The 23,103-nt window shown below is 39.4% G+C and overlaps 2 protein-coding genes across 3 annotated transcripts; both read left to right on the top strand.

The window, feature by feature from the left end:
• Nucleotides 1–1,235: 1,235 nt before the first annotated feature.
• LOC110976128 (uncharacterized) lies at nt 1,236–10,733 on the top strand. The gene is made up of 6 exons (XM_022229163.2): nt 1,236–2,823; nt 3,489–3,587; nt 4,009–4,124; nt 4,515–4,863; nt 5,987–6,045; nt 6,514–10,733. The coding sequence occupies exons 1-6, from the start codon at nt 2,681–2,683 to the stop codon at nt 7,764–7,766; spliced, it is 2,019 nt and encodes a 672-aa protein (XP_022084855.2). The 5' UTR covers nt 1,236–2,680; the 3' UTR covers nt 7,767–10,733.
• A 2,029-nt stretch (nt 10,734–12,762) lies between these two features.
• LOC110977220 (uncharacterized) lies at nt 12,763–19,240 on the top strand. Of its 2 annotated transcripts, none has more exons than XM_022231143.2 (9): nt 12,763–13,405; nt 13,758–13,847; nt 14,042–14,136; nt 14,591–14,800; nt 14,936–15,380; nt 15,671–15,774; nt 16,707–16,833; nt 17,270–17,394; nt 17,789–19,240. In XM_022231143.2, exons 1-9 carry the CDS (start codon nt 13,158–13,160, stop codon nt 18,100–18,102), a joined length of 1,758 nt encoding a protein of 585 aa, XP_022086835.2. In that variant the 5' UTR covers nt 12,763–13,157; the 3' UTR covers nt 18,103–19,240. The 2 variants fall into 2 exon arrangements, with proteins under 2 accessions (XP_022086835.2, XP_022086855.2); XM_022231163.2 differs by having other exon boundaries at nt 12,764–13,405; nt 13,763–13,847.
• The last annotated feature ends 3,863 nt before the right edge of the window (nt 19,241–23,103 follow it).

Below are 23,103 nucleotides of genomic sequence, written 5' to 3' on the forward strand. Positions count from 1 at the left end.
GTGTTAATATGAACAGTATGCTGAGTACGTGGCAGTCAGAACAAGGAGAGAACAAGCAACCAAATCCACCAAGAGTTGTCACCATCATGCCTCGACTAAGACAGAGATGAGAGTAAACTTCTTTCATCCATTTCTTTCTCGAAAGAGAGGTGCACAATCTTGCTTGAGATTGACGGCCTTTATCATCTCAGGTACTGGACATAATGTGAGTACCATTTCCGTTGTCTGAGTTACAGACAGGTTTAAAGACCTATGCTAAAATCCAACTGGCCTTTCGCTTCTAGTATAATTTCAATGGGTGGTTTGTAGACGTTGAAGCGCATACTGTCTGAACATCTTGAGGATTTGAAGAATGTAAGTGTAAGGTGGCCTAGAAATTTCATGTGCCATTCTTGTACCTGCCGAATCACTGGTGGCGTTCGAGGCACTGCAGTACATGTATTTGCGTTTGTCATCACTTGTTCCCGCTTTCTATTATTCGTTATAATACGGTAATACGATTCTTCCATCTATTTTAAATAATCTTTTTTTTCGGTAAACTGCATCATTTTTCTACTGCGCATGTGATCGATGTAGGCTGCCCCTTGTTGATAACATTTTAGTTTACAGTCGTGTACATCATTGTCAGCAAAGTATAATTGTTCATAATCTACCCCTTCCATTATTAAAACTTGAGTCTTTAACAACCTCGTGTTTTCAAGAAATTTCTTTTCAACAATTTTATTGAGAAAAAAATTCTTGAGTAACGAGCCTGTATTAGCACGTACAGACTTGGGAATAGGTTGACGAGGCATTCTCATTATTGGTCTATTATATTTAAGGGTGAGTGAATTCGTATTGAGTTTAGCTCACTTCAAGGCCAGATTAATAGACTCATCTGTGCGGATTGTTGATTTTGGTAAGTCATTCTTCGTCGGGTTCTTAAGTATAGCGAATTAAGGCTGTTAACATGTCTTTTATTTGACTGAGCGTTGAATTGGCTGGTGAAACCCAGCTTGGCAATGATTCATTCTGTGGTTTGCCCATTAAATCCATGTCCTCGTATAACCTCCAACATGGTGTATCTAATAAGGATGTATGAGGAGACAATTATCCTCTGTACCGAATTCCTGGTCCTGAAAGTTAGATTGTCAATAAAACACGGACGAAAACCTCAGAGGGATGGAGACATATACCCCCCCCCCAGTTTTGGGGCAGATCGGCCGCCCCTCCCTCGGTTTGTGCCAAGCCAAAATGAAAATACCATCATTACGCCATGCAATCAGACAAAAGAAGTACAAAGATGCTTTTTTGTAGTGGGCGTTGGTCTTATGAAAAGCGCTTTGTAAGTACATGCTCTGTACCCGGATTATCATTAACGTTGAATTATTCAGACACCAGTTCCTCCCAGAAACTCCTTTGAAATACTGTATCATCCAAAGTATACAATATATCCAATGTTGTTCGAGCCATTTTTTCTTCGGTTTGCTGTTATATTATTTCTATATTTTGACGATTCTACGGTTTCATTTGCATACTAGTCGAGCTTCTGTAAAAACAAAAGGTAACAGCAACAGCAAACTTTGTTTTAGTTAAATTTGGGACATTTGTGTAAAACACGCCCCCATCGAGTCAAGCAAGCCCATGCTAGACTTGCCACAAATCTACCTTTTACAGACCTTTTAATCATCAAACCACACTTCAAACACCTTCGTGTTGGCCTTCATCCATCTCCGACTTGCACAGGTCAGTATGCTGTCCCACGCGGTTTTAGCCGCACACAAGTCATTCTCGCCGCTACCGGCTGTACTTGTGCATGTACCTCTCTGTACAGGATGGAAGAGGAACGAGTGTAAACGCTGACAATAGACGTTTCTCACCTGTTGTGTGAGACCGTTCGCTCGGGTCAACGGAGCTTTTCAAAACCCCTACAATACGCGTGTACCTGGCTGCCTTTCATGGGACACGGAAGTTTTGGGGTATAGTCAACAGTGCGTGAGAACAGCGTACATGTACTGTACATGTACAGTACAGTACATGTTCCATGCGTAGTGCTTGTAAGCCGCAGTGTCATCTGAGTCATACCTCGTTCCCGGCACTCATCCCATCGTACACGCGTATTTAGCCTACTAGCAAGCGATTTAGTAGTTCGTACGACGCAGCATAGGCCTATGATTCGATTTGACATTTCTGAGGGACGCTAACAACATGCGCTTTGATGGTGGGCTGTTTTCTTAGTACCAGCCGGATTCTATCGAAACATCGGAATCGACACTGACTCATACGTCGTTGTCCTGTTCTCACATCCCACCACCCAGCGTCGTAGCCATATTAAACGTTGCGTTGCAAGTGTAAATCTTTGGTGTTCGTCAGGACTTAGTTCCTGTAGTGTTTGCTATGTACATTGTACATGTACATGAGTGCCATTCTCCTCGTTCGTAGCATACTTGACCAACATCATCAGGTGTTGTCAAGGTATATGGCGTTGTGACTTGGACTTTGGCTCCAGCTACGGCCAAAACAACAGCAACTGTGTGTAGTTTGGAAGAATTTGCTCGCTGATACACTCGTCGTCCACAAAAACTTCCTAAATAGCGACCAGTAAAAGTTGAATAAATCTTCAGATATTGGGCTGACTTCGTTTGGCGGTTAATGTCATTTTGGAAACCATTAGCATAGCATCAGGATTATTTTATCAGAGATGGAATGGCCCGGTCTCCACGGAATCGCACGACACTGTGCTTGTTTTGGAAAGATTTTCTTCGTAATCACAGTTTTGAATTGCGTGATTTTGTCTACGGCGCAAACTGATGGAAACATTGGGCTGTGTTCCAGTGTCGAAAGGTAGGCCCAATCTAAACAAATGTAGTTAATTATTTTCAATTTCAGTGATGAATTAATTAATTGCTTAATTCAAAGATTAATTACTAGATTGGATTTTAAGATGATGAAAGCCTTTTCTCAGCGTTACTAGTTATTCGAAAAGTATTGAAATTTCTATCTTGGTATTGGAAATGAAATACGGTTGATTTGAAGGTTCTGAGTTACGAAAGCAAAGAAAGGGGAAGAAGAGATTCTTATTGGTTGATTAATTCACATAATGACTGTTAAATACTTATCCATGATAATTGAGAACAAAATTTCTCTTAATCTGAAATACGTATTTGATTCCTCCATACCTTCCAGTTCTCTATTCATAGTTTGTTGTCCCCTGCAACCACAATTCTAAAAGCAACTGTGTTTTAGTTTACTCTCATCCCATACAATTCCTTATCTTTCCAACAAACCTTTTCTTATTTACTGTGTCCAGGTTGTTTAAACTACTGGAGATAAGTGACAGTATTTAAAAATTCATAAATGTTTGAATGTTAATTGAATGTTTTGAAAAGGTTATTTCCTGTGAGCGATCTTTGACGGTTTCTAATGGTCACGAATGTTAGTTTTTATTGTGACAGTAGTGACTTTATCTAAACTATTTCTGTGTTTCTCTTCAATCGCCTTCACAACAGAGCAACGGTGACATATCAAGAAACTTATCAGGTTTCAAGATCCCATAAATCCTACTCGAAATGTGGATTTTTGGGTTGGTCACGGTGCACGCGTTACAGGTACGTTGAAAGGCTTTCTTTAGGATTACATAGTCCAACTAACTCGTTTTAAAAATAAGTAATGCAGAAACCCTATAGTTATGATGTTTTAATAATTGAACTGGGCTGGGACTTACCTGATTGTAGATTCTCATAATGGTCGCATAGAATTAGGAAAAAATAAAAAATGATAGAATTCCTTTGTTTGCTCTTTCATATTTATGCGAACCTGATGCATTTCCAGGAAACATTTTGACCACTTATTGTTTTAAGTTCAACGATTAAATCATACTCTGTGTGTTTACATTGTGCCATTTTCTGATAAAATTCTTTGCATTCCGTAGCCTTTTTTATATACAAGCACAATGGTGTACATTTATATCCACACCATAAATTGGAAATCATTATTGTCGATGAATGTTCCTCCCTACTTCATTATTAGAGTTGTGTACTCTACTCAGACGAGAGTAGCTTACCGTGATAGTTACAACATCGTATTCACCTGCTGTAACGGTTGGGTGATGCAGTCTGACGGATCATGTCTACAAAATACATCAGGTAACTTAAGAACTGAATAAGGAGCCAAACTCGGGAAGAACTGAGACATTACAAGCAAGCAATTTGAGTCATTCCCAAACCTATTCTTCTGGCGAAATACCAAATGATTTAAACAATTCAAACTTACTGACTTTATTCTACAAAGATGAATCGCATTTTAGAAACAGAGAAATGAGAGAGAAATTAATTAATGGTGTTCGTTATGATTGGGATGGTACTCAACTGGATATCATATCATGAATGTATCTTTGGAATATGTAAGTTTTTGATAAATATGTTGTCAAAAAGGAGATAAAAACGTGGTCGTGGGGTTACTGTGCTTGCATTAAAGAAAACGTGCCATTAGTCATTCCATTTTGCATTCATTGGGTCCTATTTTCCTGAAATTAGAGGAAATAACAACTCAATCACAGCCGACGGATGCCTTGACTTCCTCCAAGGTCGATGGAACCACGCCTACGCTCTCCAACGACACAGCAGTTTTCGTCCCAAAGGGGTCACCCTCGTCACCATCCTTTGTATCTGGAACTGTCTCTGGATCGCCTCCAGGGAATATCTCGAGGGTTGATGGGCCCAGGACCCTGGGAAAGGGTGGGGAGTCACCACAGGGGTCTCCGACAGATGGTGAACATATTGGGATGATCGGTGGCTTGGTTGGAGTGGCAGTAGCTTTTGTCGTCTTAGTGTCTCTGGTTGTCGTCTTTGTTACAAAGAGAAAACGTCAAGCAAGAGATAGGCGGTAAGCACGCTCTTTATTTTTGTGACTAAGCAGTTATATTTTGATGATTAGCTCATAGTTTGCATTGTCTCATACATGATTGCTATGGGAAAAGTAATAATAAATGGAACAAAGTGAAGTGAATACATACACAGCATTAATGAAATACGTGTGTTTGTATTATAACAATCACAGGAAACAAATAAAGGTGGAATATCTCATGGTAACACTCGTACAAAATGGAATTAAACTCTAGAAAAACCACATAATGCTTCCCGTTTGTCTTTATTAAGCATAGTAATAATCGATGTTACTTTAATGAGTGAAATAGGTCTAAGAACTCTGAACATAAAACTAGCTCCAGGTATAGGTTTACATAAGTTGTTTTTACTCCAGGTAATCGAATAAATTAACTGCTTCAGGGTTAGACTTGGTTTTAATTGAATAACAGGGAAGGAAATGGTCATACTGGAAGCGGAAAAAGCAAGAATTAAGCTAACAAAATCTCCAGCCTTTAGGATTGCTTTGACATGGCATATCGAGTTGATAAGCGGAGGATGTCGCTACATTGCTTTTAGTCTTGCTCCCTTTATCCACACAAAGAGCAATTCGACAGTGGCATATTGGTTGCAGGGGCAAACTAGATTTTTTGTTCACAAAAGAATTTCTTAAGATCAGGTAATGGTAGGCCCTACCGTGTCTAAAATGCTGGTACTTTCAAATACTTAAAACGGAGGGGCTTGTCCCCCCTTGTTGATACACCACTGCCTTTCAATATCATCGACTAAATCAATGATTGAGAGGTATATTGATGGGATGCAGCAAATGTCGCAAATGTAAATGATATATTTGTTGACACTGAGAGAATACGCTTCCATGTTGTTTTTCGTTTATCAAAAGCGTAGCGATTTCTGCAATGTTTTGTTCCAGACAAGGGGATAAAATAATCCATTGTTTTTAAGAAAGTCTTAAAAGTTGTGTCAATATGAAAATCCCAAAGGTTGGTCAAAATTACCTCGGAGTGATTATGGAAGCAATTTCATGCGATTCGCGTTAAACCAAACGTACATGTATGTGACCAACTTTCCCCCAGTAAATAAATACATAAAAACTGACAAAATTGTTTGACGTTTTGCTTCCATAGGCGAAAGTCCGATCCTGCAGTTGTCTTTCAGTTATTAAATGCCAACTCTCCTGGTCGAGGTAGGAATTTCCTTCATCATGATGAACAAAGTATCCTAGACAGAGTTTTTCTTTAATGTACGTCCAATCAAATACCCTTTCCCGTCAAATCTTAGCATTAGACTTGCCTCTTGTATGTCTTGTTTTTACGCATTATCTTTGAGGGTCTTGATATTTTAAATAGTTCTTTGTTAATTACAATGAGTTATTTTCACTAAATTTAAATATACTTTTCAGATAAACAGAAGTAGGCCTATGTGCTTCCTTGTTAAACTTAATTCTGAATTAGCAAAGAGTAGTGTTTTTCTTGGAGACATAGTTACTGCATTGTATACATGCAGTGTTTTCTTGTTACTGTGGGATTATTTTTCGTTTATTGTATATCATAGTTTGCTAGAGTTTCTTGGTTTCAAAGCTCCGTGATCTAATATAACCATAAGCTTTCCCGAAATGCATAATGTTCAAGTAATCATTTTTTTCTTCCATCAGCTCCAACCCCGGACATTTACACAGAAATACCAGACCGTGAAGGCCATACTAATGCTGCAGGGGATCGAGCAAACAGCACCCGCACAAAAGACGTGTCATTCGACGACTACGACATTGCTTTCATAAACACTAAACAGCCGTCTGGTCTCTCAAACACATATCAGGACCTCAAAGAGGCTACAAGTTGTGGAGATGCGCCCAGTGAAGCTAGTGACGGATCACCAAAAATGAAGAAAGTCGGCATGGAGATTCGCCTAGGACCAAACGGGGCTGTGTTCTCGAAAACATGCGACGCAGAGAAGAGTAAGGAGGTAGTTTCGCCATATCAGAACGTACCCGGGTTGGATACAGTCGTCAAGGCGCCAGAGGTATTCGACACCATGGGTGGAAATATCCCCACAGATCCAGACGATGAGGCATACAATATGATCATCATAGGACCGACCACAGAACAAGGCCCATACGACAAACTGGACAGACAGCGTGGTGTATCCCACCTTACTAGAGACGATCAGTTGGACACGCCTATACCAGCAGCTCCTGGTTATTCGACACTTGGTCCTGAGAGTCACCTTGGTTACGATAAGCTTGAACGACACGAAGCCCACGGTGTCGATTCTGAGAGAAAAACTGGTATCGTTGGACTGAATACATACGATGAATTGGGTGCACAGGGTCGATCAACGGACTATGACAAGCTGGCTCGACGATGCTCCATTGAACATGGCTTGAATGATTCAGGAAATAGAAATGGAACTCTCAACGGCATACCGAACGGTAACTTAGGCACGAACCAGTATGACGCCATTGAAATGAAGAAACCGGCAGACGGGGAAATTTACGAGAACCTCCCAAAGAAGAATGTCCCTGAAGGACTTACTCTGAAAATGCCAGCTTCGGGCTTGGAGAATCACGAACAAGCTTTAAATACCGATCATAACCTTTCAGCATTTCCACCTCCGGTCGTGCGTCCTGTCTACGATGTTCTGCCAGGAACACCTCGCATGCCTAGTGCACAGGTTTACGACATCTTGCCTAAATCACCCGAGCAGAAAGTTGCCACTCCCGTGTATGATACGCCCCCTGCTGTTCAAAAAATGATGCAGCGGGCCAGCGTTGAAGAACCGACGTCCCCCTTGGTTGGGCTCAGACCTGTTTACGATACGCCCCCAGTCAGGTATGGTAACACCTGCCCTCTACAGTTTGAAGAAACTTGTCCATTGTATGAGAACACGCCCACAGGTGGTAATTAAGAGTTTTCTTTACCACTTGTGCAGTGTTCCTAAATGTTGCAATAAATGTTTCTAGAATGAAACAGTTTAGACAATCAGTTGGTGAGCAATGTACAACTCCTGTCATTGTCTTTATTGTTTGCTTCGGTTCTGGAACATTTGCGATACAAACAGATCAAAGCATGCTCTTAAATTGTAAAACGAAATCCCGTGGAATCTATGAGAGCCAACGATTTTCTGTCAAATGTATGAGCAAGTAAAGGATAGGCCTAAGTCATCAGTTGTCTTACTCTTTAAGTTTGTAATTACGGTGAGTGTAAATTTTACGGGAGGTTATTGTCACCCGTGGCTTCAAGGTTCTTTTTCCTAATTTAATGGAAAATGCTTTTGCAGTGTAGCTATTATATTATGGAAGCCATCGTGGGCTCTGAAATGCCAATTCCTTTTTATTTCTCGTCATTATAGTGTGATGTATTTTACCAAGCATCAACAATGTGCAAAACGCAATGTGCTTGTATTTGGCAAAAGGAAGTACAATAAGTGAACTTGACAAAGTGTCAATAATTAATGCTTTTTGTAAACATATTTCCCGGCTCAGTTATTTTCATACTAGAAATTTTGTAGAACTGTTTACATACAGGTTATGTGAAGGTTGTTTCCTCAAATGGAACGTAAGTGCAAATCATGTAAAAAATGCGGTCGATTAGTCACGCAATCTTTAGTTTTTTACTATTTTTGGCCATTACTAGGGTTTGCTTGTGGACTAGTAAGACATATTAAAAGAGAATTTGTTCAGTTACTGGCTAAAACAGCAGCGATATATTATGGTATAAAATGGACTGTAGCATGGTTGTTGTAATTCGTGTCAAGACCGTACACTACTGCATGTTTCTTCACTTGAGGTTAAAACGGGAGAATGTTGCCACATTTCGGTCCTCTAATTTTTAGCTGTAGTTAGGAATAATGTGTGCGATTGAAAAAGTGTTCGATTGCAGCCTTTCTAGTATTTGTAGATCGGTTGTCCAAAATATCAAGGTTAAAATTTAACTTGATGAATTAGTTCGTGTGATCTAAATATCAATCATATCGTAATCTCAGATAAATTATATAACGGCCCATAATGCAGTGAACTCTCGTGACAGTGATAGGCGAAGATATCACAAGAGAATTTTATGATCGTGTGATTGAGGACATTCCTTATGGACTCGCTCTTGTTGATTAACCATTTTTTAAATCACAACTCACATAGATTACCTTACTTAGTATAATAATCAATCGTTTTGTTTGTTGCTCGAGTTTTGTTTAATGCCATAATCTGCAATACTGAATAATTGAAGAGTGTAATATTTTTTTCACCTTATGGTGGATTTAAACTAAATTGATGCAATAGAAAGAGTTCGCAATGCAGTGTGTCGCTAAGAAACCATAACTAGACCTTTTTCTTAGTGTTCAGTGTCTGTATACATGTTGTCTAAGTATTATTTTATGCACGTGTCAATAATGACGACAATTCTCAACGTATACGATAAAACCACTCTGCATTTTGCTGTGAGGAAAAAGGGAAGCATTCTGATTTGTCCAAATATGGCTTCCTACCTTGATTTAGTAGCGTAGCATTTAACCTTGACGCTTGGCAATATGTCAAGTTTCTTCCCTCCAGAAAAATCCTGCCAGACTAAGTAATCCGACTCTTGTTTGCCTGGAGACAGTCCATGCAATCTGCCTTTTATCATTAGGGAATGAGCAATGCGTATGACGGAAGCGTAATTGCTGGCTTTTTAGTAACAAACACCCTCGGTCCATCCGGTTTGTGTGAATCAAACACCGTGCATGGTACAAACCCAACCCGTATCAGTAAGTAAAATCACTGGTCCGTCCCAAGATTCATGCTCTGAAGTCATCGTCATTTGACAGTTGTCCAATCTGCTGTCACAGTGCCATTACAATGCATGTATACTTATTTTGGGATGTGTCACAAGAACTCCACGTGTAACCGCTGGTCATATGCTTCACCATTTTCTTGTCCTTTAAGGCAATTCTGAGCGTTTGTAGCACGTGTACTCATTTTCTCGTCAGTTTTCAAGCAAATCCCCGGATGAAAAAGGGAGAGTTTACACTAATTTTTTGTATTTTCACGTTTTGTGTCCAGTCTCAGATTGCTTATATCGCTTCACGTACTGTCGGATTTATATCAATATACATGTAAATGTATTCTTTTCGATATTTCGTTCAACTTGTCAGCTTTTTAAGATGTTTGCTGTTTTGTTCTTGTGCTAATTATTCCAATAATACAGGGAAAAGCACTGAAGTTAATGTTTAATGATATCGAGGAGATCCTGAAATTAGGAGTGTTTTAATAAGACGTCAGTGACCAACTCAGAAACTAAGTAATTACATACTAATGAATTATTCTCTTCCATTTATCTAGGGCAACGGTATCTCCTCTTTTTGCTAAGTTTTCCGTATAATGGACGGAAAGACTGAAAAACTGTGCCTGTGGAAATGTCATGATATTTTCTAAATGATCAGTTACAAAAATTCTAGAAGTTTTATAACATTATGCCAAATCAAAGTTGACTTTGATTTGCAGCGAAGACGACGGAGTCCTGTAGAATATAGTCTGTATTTCGAAATAATTCAAAGCTGTTTTATCCCGAGGCTATGAAGTATACTAGAACTTTTTTTTTGGCAATATGAATTTATGTGCCATTCGAAATAAACAAAAGTAGTAACTTCTTGGTGAATTAATTTAAAAGAGCTTTGACTAATTCATACTTAAATGCTGGCGAGTATCGAAATATTTTTAAAAAGCTTTTAACTTTGCTGGAATTGAAATATAATGAAGCATAACATACATGTACTTGTAATTTTATTTAATCCATCAGTTACAAATCTAACCTTTAAATAATTAGAAATAGTGGCATAAGTGTCTATTTTTGTTGAGTCCGGATTAAACGCTGATATTACAACTGCGCTGACGTATTTTTACATTTTTGTAGTTGCTGACATTTGTTGAGGAGTATTTTTGTTCTCTCTCGGCACCCTTAATATTACATCAGTTTCAAGAATGTATGGAAATCAGCGAATCAAACCTTCGTAGAAAGTATTACTGACGTGGAAAGGTGCGCCAAAGGATGCTCGGGCAAGAAACCATGTTCCGTAAAGGAGTTCTTTCATGTTAATTAAACAGTGTGGAAGGCTTAATGAGTTTTTCTCATATACGCGAAGCAGAAGAGACAGTTTTTGCCATACGCATAAATTGATACATTTCTGCTTAAAGTTAAGAACGTGTTCAGGTTAATTGACGGCCATAATGCTTGCGGATAAGTGCATCCCTTTTCTGTATAATGACGAAACGCTCTGGACGGATATTAGAACCTGACAGCTCGTCATCACCATGTTGAAACCCTAAACTTAGGTAAATGAAACCAAAGTTAAAAAAAAAAAACGCCGACCGAGGAACGTGAATGTTCTGTGTCATATTGACTTTAATCGGGAAGTAGGTTGAGTGGTGTCTCTTGATTGTAAGCTAACCGTGTACTAAAGGTTGGTCTCTCACAAACTGGAACCCAGAACAATCAACTTTATCAGGATCTTCGCTGGTTTCCGTTTCCTGTTTGTGTCATTCAGTGGGTTTTCACTGGCAATTGTTTTATTCATGACTTTAACTGCTCTGTTCCAAGATTACAAAACTACATCTCTAGCATAACAGAACTGTTGATAGGATAGGATAGGGATTTCCATCAAAGAATTTCTGCAAGTTGACAATCGTAAGTTACTGGGAAAAAAATAATAAAAGTGCACCTGATTTAATAAAAGACAAAATGCTTGAAGAACTTTAGAACACGATGAAATTTCATATCGTTCAGTTTAGCAAGATTAGATCGGATTTTATAGACCATCTAGAAATCGTAATCCAGATTATGTTGTTGGTGGAAAACGTATTATTGAATTTGTTGCGAATATTTTGTTTATTTTATTTTCCCTAAAAACATGGAGTGAACACTGCTTAAACTTTTCTTGGAAGCCACGTGGCCCAACAATTCAGCAAAATATAACATGTGACCACCAGATTAAGATCAAATTATGCAAATGTCATTGTATAGTTGTAAGCTTGAAAGACTCACATCACTTTACAATCCATCTTTGACCTACGGTTAGCCTACATGAAACAGAAATGGGTACAAATCAGTGTTTAAGCCAGATTAACGTTGTGACGAGGGCGCTATATAGTTCACATGTTGCTCCACGCTGCTCCAGAATTTGCTAAGCCAATTCAAAGTGAGGTCGCCATCTAAAATGATGTGGTTAGCTTTTCGAGTATGCGTGGCATTTTCATGCATGCACAGTAACAGAGCAGCCATTTATATCTTTGATTCTAGTTAGCAAGAAGTGCATGATTTGAATTTATTCTTAGCGTTTTAACTAAGCCAAAAGTCAGGATAGATAATGTTATCTGAAAATCTCAATTGTTTAATGCACTGTGACTCTTTGGAAGATGAGCAGAAACACTCTTTGACAATGTTCCGGATTTAATTATGAATAGTGCAAGACTCTCAGTGGAATGTTTCCACGGATTAGGACTTTGAGTGCATGCCCAAGCAGTTTTCGTCCCCTACCATGTAGTGTTTTCATTTCCTGTGTTGAAGGTGACATCATTATAATTTCCTTTGAAAACCACGTTGCCATTCATACGGAAGATTTATGTTCATATCGGTTACTGAAGTCTTTGTGGTCTGTTGAGGGCGACCGTTTTTTCTCAGAAACATGGTTGAATAGAATTATTGTTCTCTACTCTAACTTTCCTTTTCAAGCTGAACATTGCTGGTATTGATCAATGAATGCTATTTGCGTCAGTGCAAATTTCAGCTCCAATACATGTCCTCGTAAAAACACAAAGATGAAGACTTTGCTATCCATATCATCCACCCAGTAGTGAGTCATCTTATCATGAATATGTATGTTTTGATCAGAACAGTTTTGTAGCTGAACAACAAAGGGTAACCAGTATGATGGTCATTGATGCATGTCGTGACCAAGCATGACCTAACAACTGCGTGTTTGTTGTATACTAAGGCCTACCATTTTCAGCATACACCAAGGACGGGAATTAGGCGTTTGGTTCTAAACAGAACTGAAAATTCGGAAATACTTTTGAACCTCTGACTCTGCGCCTGTTCTCGAATCAGTGGTGTTAATAGAGCGAACTTGAAATTTACCCGTGGAATACGACGACTGTTACGACTAGACAAAAATGCTTCAGTTGTGCAACGTGGACCACTGTACGTTATTTCGATGTTTTACTGAAATGACTGCTTTGATGTTGGGTTCATAACATCCTCAAAATTGAATTCGAGGAAGTGGATAGCCAGGAGGGAACAAAGATAAAGCAGAATTCATTCACTTCAGCGGATGACATGCTTCCTCTTTGAAATGCCCATAACATCTATTACCATTGTCAACATGGCTGTTCACGCTTGTCACACAAGAAGGGACGTTTTACATCACATTGCCACTGCTTTACTCTTGGCACATGGAACTCTTTGCTTATCTGAATCAGAGATATTGTCGTCAGATCATGAACAAGTTGAAGCAGCATGGATTTTCGTCAATCCGTTTGGTCTAATCCACGATGAAGTAAACGTGTGTGCTAAAATAAGGTGGGTATTTGTTCATGTAGGTTTGAGATAGCAGTGGCCCGGGGGGAGTGGGGAAAAGGGAATGGATAGGTAGGTGGGGATAAAAACTCGACCATTTGCTCACCTGTGAAATTGAATGCTTGATTTAGGTTTCACAGGTTTCATAAGGATTATGTTGAAAGTCAGGCCTATTTTGTTCATTCACTATAAAATCCCAGACATTAAGAAACTCAATAGATGGGTGGAAAAGGGGGTACGTGAGTGTCCGACAATTTTGACTGGTAACCCATGGGTTTACAAACTATGTTCTTTTATTATGAACCATTGTCAGTGACAATCACCAAGGAGTTATTTTTGATGTACACGTATTTAGCTTAGATTTGGCAACCAGTTACATGACAGAAGGTGAACTGATGGACGAGTGTGACTCGTTTTACCCTTCTGCGACGTGCCATGCTCTCAGGTAAGGGCAAACAGTGGGCGTATTATGTAGTTTCTGAGCAGTTAGCCTTATTTCATATAAGGATGATTAATGCTTTATTTTAAAGTTCAATGACATGGGTACATATTATGGCATGCAAATCATAAGATTACTCTAAATGTGAATGGTTATGATAACCCATACAGGTGTTAAAAGTTTTCAGTTTTGTGTCATAGGTCAGGCGTTATCTCTGCTCCTGATTTGTACCTGAGGGTGAAGAGTTACGGATGTTGTGATGGGTTTTTGCAGGAGGGTGAATCCTGTCCAAAAGGTAAGATATTCCAATTTTACATGAAATCGGATAATATGAAATCCACAGGTGGATTGGGAACTCGGATGGCTAGAGGACTTGACTGCCACTCCTTGTCTTGGGTTTCGTCATAGAGCTAGGACCAATTTCTGTGGGTTATTTGTGTGATCCAGTTCTTCTTCCACAAATCCATTAAAGGGCTCATCACTAAAAGTTGCACAGTTTTGTTGACACTTTTTAAAGTGCGATGACCTGTCGGTTGTTATCTGCTTTAGGAATAGAAAGACTGGTTCGCTTCATTTGAGAAGCGGCTTGTTGAATATCTTTGCCACATTTTAGCTTTGAATGTTTTAAAAAATAATTAACGGTAAGCAGTAAATCACCATTCCCCTTTAGAAGTTTGATCTGGTAATTGTTATTTATCGGTGTCTTTTCATGCTTTGTTATCGTTTTCCATTTCCAAAACCTTGTGTAGTTTGTCCAGCCTTAACTTACGGCCGTAATTGTACCTTGACGTGTTACTGTCTGAACGACGGTGAGTGTAACCACACCAACGGTTCCTGTGATTGTAAGCCAGGTTGGACTGGTCAGCACTGTGAGCGGACATGTCCAGATGGCTGGTATGGAGATGATTGTGGAAATTCTTGTCCTTGCCAAAATGGCGGTTCGTGTCACCCAGTCACTGGTAAGCCAAATCATGGAACATCTGTTGTGATCTGAAGGTTCCAGAGTGTCTCAATTCGTCATAGTTCATTGAGTTATTTCGTTATTTTTATAACTCTGGAGTATTTTATTCACATTACCTTCATTTTGTTGACAGGTAGCTGCCTGTGTCCGATCGACTTTGCTGGTGATCTTTGTCAAACAAACTGCCAGGCTTCCTCTACCAATTCAAGTTGCCAGAGTGGGAGCGTTGCTTTCTGTAGTTTGTGCAGCCCGGAGATGTTGTTCTGTGACAATATCCTGGGCAGGTGTGTATGTCAAGACGGATGGCGAGGGAGGTACTGCACACATAGTTGTGATAATGCCACACAAGGATATCTCTGTCGGGAGAATTGTCAGTGTGTCAACGGAGCATCTTGTCAACCAACGGACGGGCGATGCACCTGTCTGCCTGGGTGGGTTGGGGACTACTGTGATAAACGGTGTCCATCGGGATATTTTGGTGATGATTGTCAACAGCAGTGTAACTGCCCAGAAGATGATGGTTGTGATCACGTGGGTGGCACCTGCTTCAGCTGTCCCAAGGGATGGAAGGGAAAATTGTAAGTGTTTTTTCAGTAATTGCTTTGGAAATGCATTATGGTGGAAATGTGACTTTGTGGCCATATCAGGAGTCATATGTCTCAATCTTCGTTGTCGTGCAACGCGCTTCATGAATGGCGCCCTCTTTGTTAAAAGACTGTCATAACAATTATCATTCACAGCCATAAGTGAAAAGGATGAAAAGTATTCTCATGAACATACTGCATGAGTTGATGGAAATGTTGTAGTATTAGAAAAAAAAATAATTTGGTGTAACTGTTTTTCCTTGCTAATTTGTATCTTTCCCAAGATGTACATTGCCATGTGAAGACAACCATTGGGGTGAAAGTTGCTCCCAAACCTGCATCTGTACAGAATCCGAGCAATGTGAGCCTATCAGTGGAACTTGTTTAGGTAAGAAAACATTATCTTTTGGCATCTTGATCGTTCCCTTTCTCTACAGTAGATTTACAGCTTTAGATCTCAAGAAGCACCGTTGTGTGCACTGGAATGCGTAGGCCTATCTGTTTAATTTATTGTGAGAGTAAAGTGTGCATGAGTTTCAAACCTGGTCAGTTTAGTTCCATTACACAAACTCGACTACTCCTATGTAATACCGTTAATAGGGGAACAAGCCCCGAAGATCCGTTGAAGGAAATGAATCCAATTTGTCTTGAAAAGAACGTCTATTCAGTAAGGTACATGAAAGCATCGGGTGTTTTCAGGTTTTAATATGCTTCTATATACAAATGAATCTCACTAGTTTTGTTCATGGACTTGACAATTACCGACAATGCAATGAAGTGTGTCCATAAAATTGCTAATGTCTTCCATGCGCACGGAGATAGGCGTGACAGAGAGATCTACATCTGTGATACATGCATTTGATCGGGACGTCAGAAAACGTCGTCATATATCCATGTGAATTTTCTCTAGCTTCTAAATGAACACAGTGACGCGCAGTTTCGCCTTTCGAAAGGATAATTAAACTCTCATTACATCTATAGTTCCATTGGAGTGATTGAGATTGTGGTAAGATTATTATTATTATTATTTTAAAAATTTTTGTTAAGTAAAAGCAACATTTTATCGTCTAGACTTGTTCATTATGACTGATAAAAAACAAGATTGTTGACAGCATGTGGCGACATTTATTCGAGATGATTCGGGGTCATGATATCAGCTTCTCTGCTCTGGTTCTGTTTGCGTCTCTCTTTTGGGGTTATGCGACATGTTCCTTTGTCGTTCTCGTCGAGACAAGTGAACATGGGAAGAGTCTCAGAAAAGACAGAAAAGAAAGGATTAAAATTTGAAATTCCGTAATCATTGTTCTTGTATTTTCGTAGAAAGTGGCATGGATTTGAGTCCTGGGGTAATCGCAGCGATTGCCGCGTCGGTCGCCTTCCTGTTGTTCGCCATTATTATCACGGCCGTGTGCATCTTGTGTAAATACAATCGTCCTAAACCAAATACGTAAGTAAACTAAAATAACTAAAATGTGAAGTTTTATTTTCTGCTTTGATGATAGAAGACGTGTTTAAAAAACCTAGAAAATTCCTGCAGTATGGTAACACAATTATGTATCCTCTTGGATTGCAAACAACGGGGCATAAAAACTCTTGATCAGCTACAGGTCTAGACAAAATGTTTAAACTTAAAATGGAAATTATCAATGAGTGCCTTTTTTTCTTTAAGTACTTTCGATAACTTTGGCACGTTGCTGGTACAAAATTTATTTGGAGCCATATACTCAATCAGGCAAAGAAGAAGTACACGTAGATATATTTTTCAGTACAACAGCGGATTCAATAAAGGAACAGGTGGATTTTGACGTCCCTCACCCATTTGACCATGCATCTGCTATTTATATCAGGTGATTATTCATAATTGCTGTCCTTACAACGTACAGACCAAGTGTGGCACTTGTATCACAAGCCAACGGAACTTCGAACCCCATGTCACGGATGTCCCTTCAGAGCAGTGTACCTCATACTAACGGTACAATAAGATACCAGGCTGGGAATGTGGATTTAGGTGAGTTCAATTCTGACAGCAAACTAGACATGATTCAAGTTACGATATATTACTGGATACGATGGCACATTCCAAAACTGGTAAATAAAATAAGCCCCTTTCCTTCCCAAGTCTGGTTTACCGTTTGACATACATGTCTTAATTCATTGCAATTGGAATTGACAATCGATACACACGTTCCTTAGTATCCTGCATAAGCACATTGAAACCTGTTTGATAAATATGTCAATACTTTACATACAAATAAATTTTTGGGAAGTTGCCATTTAACTGCATCGAATTGATAAGGATCATCCATCTTAAAGACAAAAAGTAAAAAATTCGTGTCTTTTTAGACTCTGGTTATAAACCTCAGTTATTTGAATCGGTGTTTGTCTATTCGTTTGTACCGTAGCACCAACCCCTTTGCCCCGAAATCCAGCCACTTTCACAAGAGATGTGACAGATCCTAACAACAGCTTAGGAGGGTATGAGACTATACGCAGTGATGTCGACCATGATCCCCGATTTCAACCCTCTCCCAACTCATACATCGACATCTACGATGAAGTCCAGACAGGTACGGTTGAAAACCCCACGTACTCCGGAATAGATGCTGATGGATATGAGATACCATCAGTGACGTTGGAGAGAGATGTGGAGCGACCAAGTGCCGGTGGAAACGCTAGGATGACCAACTCTAATGTGGCAAAAAGGGATGGTTTCTGATAAATGAAGCGGTGAAATCGACGCAGATAATATGGCTTGGATAGGGTAAAGCGAATGTTTACCGAAGATTATTTTTATAGTAAGTACAGCGCCCTCTTGCGTCCACAGTACTCAAATATTTCTGTGACAATCATTGCGTTGGAGAGAGAAATGCGCATGGAAAGAAAGTGTTGCTGAGCTAAGGCAGTGTGAACAAAGACCAGAAAATAACTGTGTGTGTCACTTTCAGACCGAATTCTGTTTAAACACTCCGTATTTTTGCAGCGCAAGAGTTTAGGACTTCTCTTGTTTGGTTCCACTCTTGATGCCCATCTCAAGACACAGTTCATGTCATTTCCCATAGTTTGGTTCTAGTTTGGGCATAGCTATGGGCAGTTAGGGGGCTACTTAGGCCCGAAAAAATTAACCAATACGTGACTTCATTTATATAAATAACCTTTTAAGGTCAAACTAGCTTCAATGCAACTCATAGTCATCATACAGTTATAAAGAGCATTTTTACCTATATATTGAAGGATTCAGAAAACTTAAATCTAAAGAGCAAGATCTGCTTGTGAATAATTTCAATCCATAGTTGTCCGACACTACCAATTTTGGCTTCATTCCCTTTGTACATACATGTATATATGCTTGTTTACAAAGTCTCCCCTTCAGTATCAACACCTATCCGTCACCATCTCACCAGATTCTTGATGGTGTATCACTCACTTTTCAAATATTTACTACTCTGAATGCATGCAGATTTTACCACTTGGACTTTTTCAAAACTGTGACACCATAACAGAAAGTTAAGATCTTACAGTTGTATTGTGGAGAAAATGCGGAATGATATTGAAGGTAGTTGATATTGTAAATAACTTAATTCAAAGTACATGGGCTTGTTTTTATCTATCACGATATTAAAATATGTGTCTAAAGAGATGGTATTTACCCAGATTTTAAACATCTATGTTTTAATATTAATCTATTAGTTACTTTCAATCGTTTCAAGAATTTATTCGCCAAACGATAACGTTTGCTATACATTTATTACATACATTGTACAATGAATATCCCATTTACATATACCGGTACTTAATTTGACGCTGCTGGAATTTGAAAAGTGAAATAATATGTCATTTCATCTATTACTTACAAATGTGTTTGTTTCAGCTGATTTTGTTTGTAAGTCCAACAATCATCACCCAAATCAAAAATGAGTTTACAGTCATCGTTGCATTCATTATGTTTCTAAATTTCTTTCATTTTAATTTGAGACTTTTGTACTGTTTAGATACGCCGTGTGTCAATTTATTTGACGGAAGAATGTCTGTCACTGTTCATCACCAGCACGGTATGATCAATTCTTCTGGAGCAGACTGTTGATATGAAACGTCATTAAAAAAATTAACACATCTTCTTGGTGTGTTCCACCAACAAATATCTACACATGCAAAACTTACATGATCTGTCAACAAATTTTACATGTATTTGGTCACTTAATAAAAAAAGAAAGTTGTGTTTAGCTACAACCGCTAGCTTTGGTTGGCGCCAACTACAAGAATTTTCAACTTGTTATGAAGTGCCATAAAAGGTTAAACGGAGAAGCTACGGGAGTACTGTACCTGTGAATTCTGAAGGAGTTCCAAGTATAGAAAAAGTGGATCCAATTAATGGGAGCTTCTTGTGACTTTCTATTGGTACTGCACCAGTGACCTGACAGCATTTTGATAGCAAAAGCATGCCATTCATGGATTATTGCCAAGAATCGGGGGGGAAATGACACTGGACAGAAACGTAACAGACATGTCAGGTCCTTCGTGATCTTCATTACACATGCCACCAAGCAGGAAGAAAATGAAGTGCAGATGTGAATTTCCTGCATAACCTTGAAGTCAGATCTATGATGGAAACCTGGCAAATTTAGATTGGATCTTGATCGTGACTATACTTTTTGATAGTCAACATTAATCTGAACAATTGGTTCATCAAAGGTATAGGTCAGTTATTTTGTCATTTTAAGTGAACGCTATAAATGTTTAGATTTCTTTCTCTTAAAAGTACATTGTTGCCAGTTGTTCTAACAGCAACGACGTACTATTGTGGTAAATTCTCTACGGCTTCATTTTTTCCAGGCGGCAGCATTTTTATGTAGTGCATGCAAGACGAAGATATTGTGTATGCGGTCATGTATAGTTATCTCGTCTTGTTTGTTGTTGCGGCGTTTGAAAGCTGTGAAGGAACCATAAAACGAACTTACTTCCCCAAATCCTCTCTGGTTGGGGATAGGCATGTTTCGCATCACGACTTTCCTGTGCCACGGCAGTCATTTACGACTTCTTGAAATGTGAATAGGAAATGAAAGAACCAAGCAAGCGGAAGATTGCATTCGATGATGGTCACGCACGTCGTTTTCGAAGTCTGAATTGCCACCAAATCTCCCACTGTCTTGGCATCAAATGACAGTAGTGATGAATAAGGTTGTTTCCTGAGCACAGCATTCTAGTAAATGATCGAACATGATGATTTCCTAAAGGATGGATGACACAGGAATGGAGGATGCTTATCGATAAACTCTGTGGGGAAAACCCAATCATACACTCCATGGCACATTTATGCCAACTCAATTGTTGCCCATTTGTTTAGCGAGGAAATTACAATTTCCTATCCAAGATAACATGCAACCTCTATCTCTTAGATTCTGATAGCAACAGAGGCTAGAACTCTAGCAAGTACCCCCAGTATTAACCGCTTCGACCCTGAATTTAGGTTTGCATTCGAAGTACTTTGTGACGGCTTGGAATAGTAGAAGTCCAACTGGCTAGTGGTTATGGGCTCTGTGCTGGACCAAGAGACAGTAGAAATTTCCTGGCAATGGAGGCTCCTTTGGTAGTACTTGCGCATCGCTGTTTCACGAACGACTGTGAACGCAAGCGTTGCAGTCGCATCGCTACCAACAAAATGGGCACTCCCGACCAACATGGCTCTTTTTAGCCGATGAGGGGGCGCTCTTATTCAGGGCGGATAACCAATGCCAATCCGCCAATCCCTTCATCGATTGAAAAGAGCCATACTGGTCGGGAGAGTCCATTTTGCTGGTAGCGCCTGTACTCGAATGCAGCTCCGGTTTAGGAAATCCCTGGTCTGTTACAATTTGTTAACTTGATGAAAGCACACGCAAGTACCAATGAGATACTTGCATTTTTTTAGACCAGCTCCCTCCCAGCCGATTGAGTCTTGGATAGAATGGGATGGGATCCAGTCCATCACGCTTCTGTTTTTATTCTGCTATTCGCTGTTCTCTTGATAGACTGAAGCCACGCTACTTCTATGTGGTTTGGCTATTTTCTGTAGGCAAGTAATTCGGACGCGACTTAGCCCCTCCTTTCATCAGTTCACTCGCACGTGTTGATTTTCTGTTGTAAACAATGAGAGACAAGCCAGACCTAGCGAAGTTTAAAGGAACCAGGAAATAGAATTTTTAAAATACATTTTACTGAAACCCCTCGAAATTGCATCTTTGGGTTTCATTTAACCTTATTTTAAATCTTTGTTTTGCAGTTTTAACCCATATTTTGATGTATTTGTTTTTTTTATGCTCATGCATATTTGCATATTCATGAGCAGAACCAGGCTAGATGTCATCCAAGGCGCAGAATCTCAATGTTGCCCTGATTTGTGCACAGAAAATTTCTAGAATTTTTAACCACTACTATGGCAGATTTCATTTTCTTTGGCAATTTATTGCTGTGTAAGTATATGGCAATAATCCGGCAAAAACCCTTATCAAAGAAATGTTCCCAGATAGCAAATTTGGGGTTCGCAATTCGAACATGAAAACATACAACTTGGGCTGGATTCACATCAAAGCAAACTTGTCCAGAAGTGCTTGTCAATTTTCCAATGTTTGAAAAAGTGCACCGTTAAGTTCACGTAACTCAAAAAAGATGTCAAACAGTCTTCATACATGGAAGAAGAGTACAGAGATACACAAAAAGGGATTCTAAGAAAAAATCATTTCTTGGATCCTTTAAGTGAGCCACTTGTAATCTCCCCGTGCTTGCATCGCACTTGCACCGATGTTTATTCCTTATCTGGAACTCAAAAGGAACCTTGGCAGTACCCTTGTGTCTCCTTGATGGCCTGGCATTGACCTCATTAGCTCATCCTGCACGGGAGACACCTGAAGCTATCTGTTTCCTCCCTTCCTAATACTATAATTCATATTCCTGCAGACGTTGTCTTCTTAGTGCTTGAAAAGCAGTGCCCAGGTCATGTTTATAAGTGCTGTGGATGGCGGGGGGTCATATGGTAAAGAAAGGGGAAATGGCTGTCATGTCGGCTGCCGACTTACCTTCAGTTGCCATGCACCAACCTACCCAGTCTGTCATATTCCATCTATATCTGAGCTCGTATTCTAACGAAATGTGTGGGGTTGGTTTCTATCAATCCTTGCCCCAAAATGGCGCAACCTTCTGTCAAGCCGATTCCGCTCACGTGTATTTTAGGGTCGGATGGCGGCAAACGATCGGGTAATTTGTTGGTTATTGATAGTAAAGATAGTGAAATGGCTCATAGAAAACGTGTAAACAAGGAAGGACCGGCAACTCCCACAAGGAAACTGGAATGTCAAACGGAAAACCCCACAAACCCTCCTAGTATATCATGCGTGTGGAAAATAGGGGCCTTCTGCTTAAATCTGCACAAAAAAGCCCTTCGACCATGGTTCAACGGATGTTAAAACTCTCTAGAGAAAACGCTTACATAGGCCTATAAGAAAAAAAATCAATGAAACTTTAATTTACACAGGAGTACATATAAATTCTGCCGTCAGGTGTTGCAAGCACATTATCCAGATTCCCCTTTGCGCCGTCCAATCATATTTCTTTATTTTTAAACCAAACCCATGTTAATTAAAAACTATGCAATAAAAAAAGGTTTATCTTTGCTTAATTTCAGACTGTTGTATGGAATGGTTCATTTGTTCATATTGTTTGTTAAAAAGTAAAGAAACAGTTCCCC

The sequence above is a fragment of the Acanthaster planci genome, linkage group LG08 (genome assembly GCF_054643075.1).
Source record: "Acanthaster planci isolate LZ-2023a linkage group LG08, COTS_SCS, whole genome shotgun sequence".
Taxonomy (NCBI): Eukaryota; Metazoa; Echinodermata; class Asteroidea; order Valvatida; family Acanthasteridae; genus Acanthaster; species Acanthaster planci.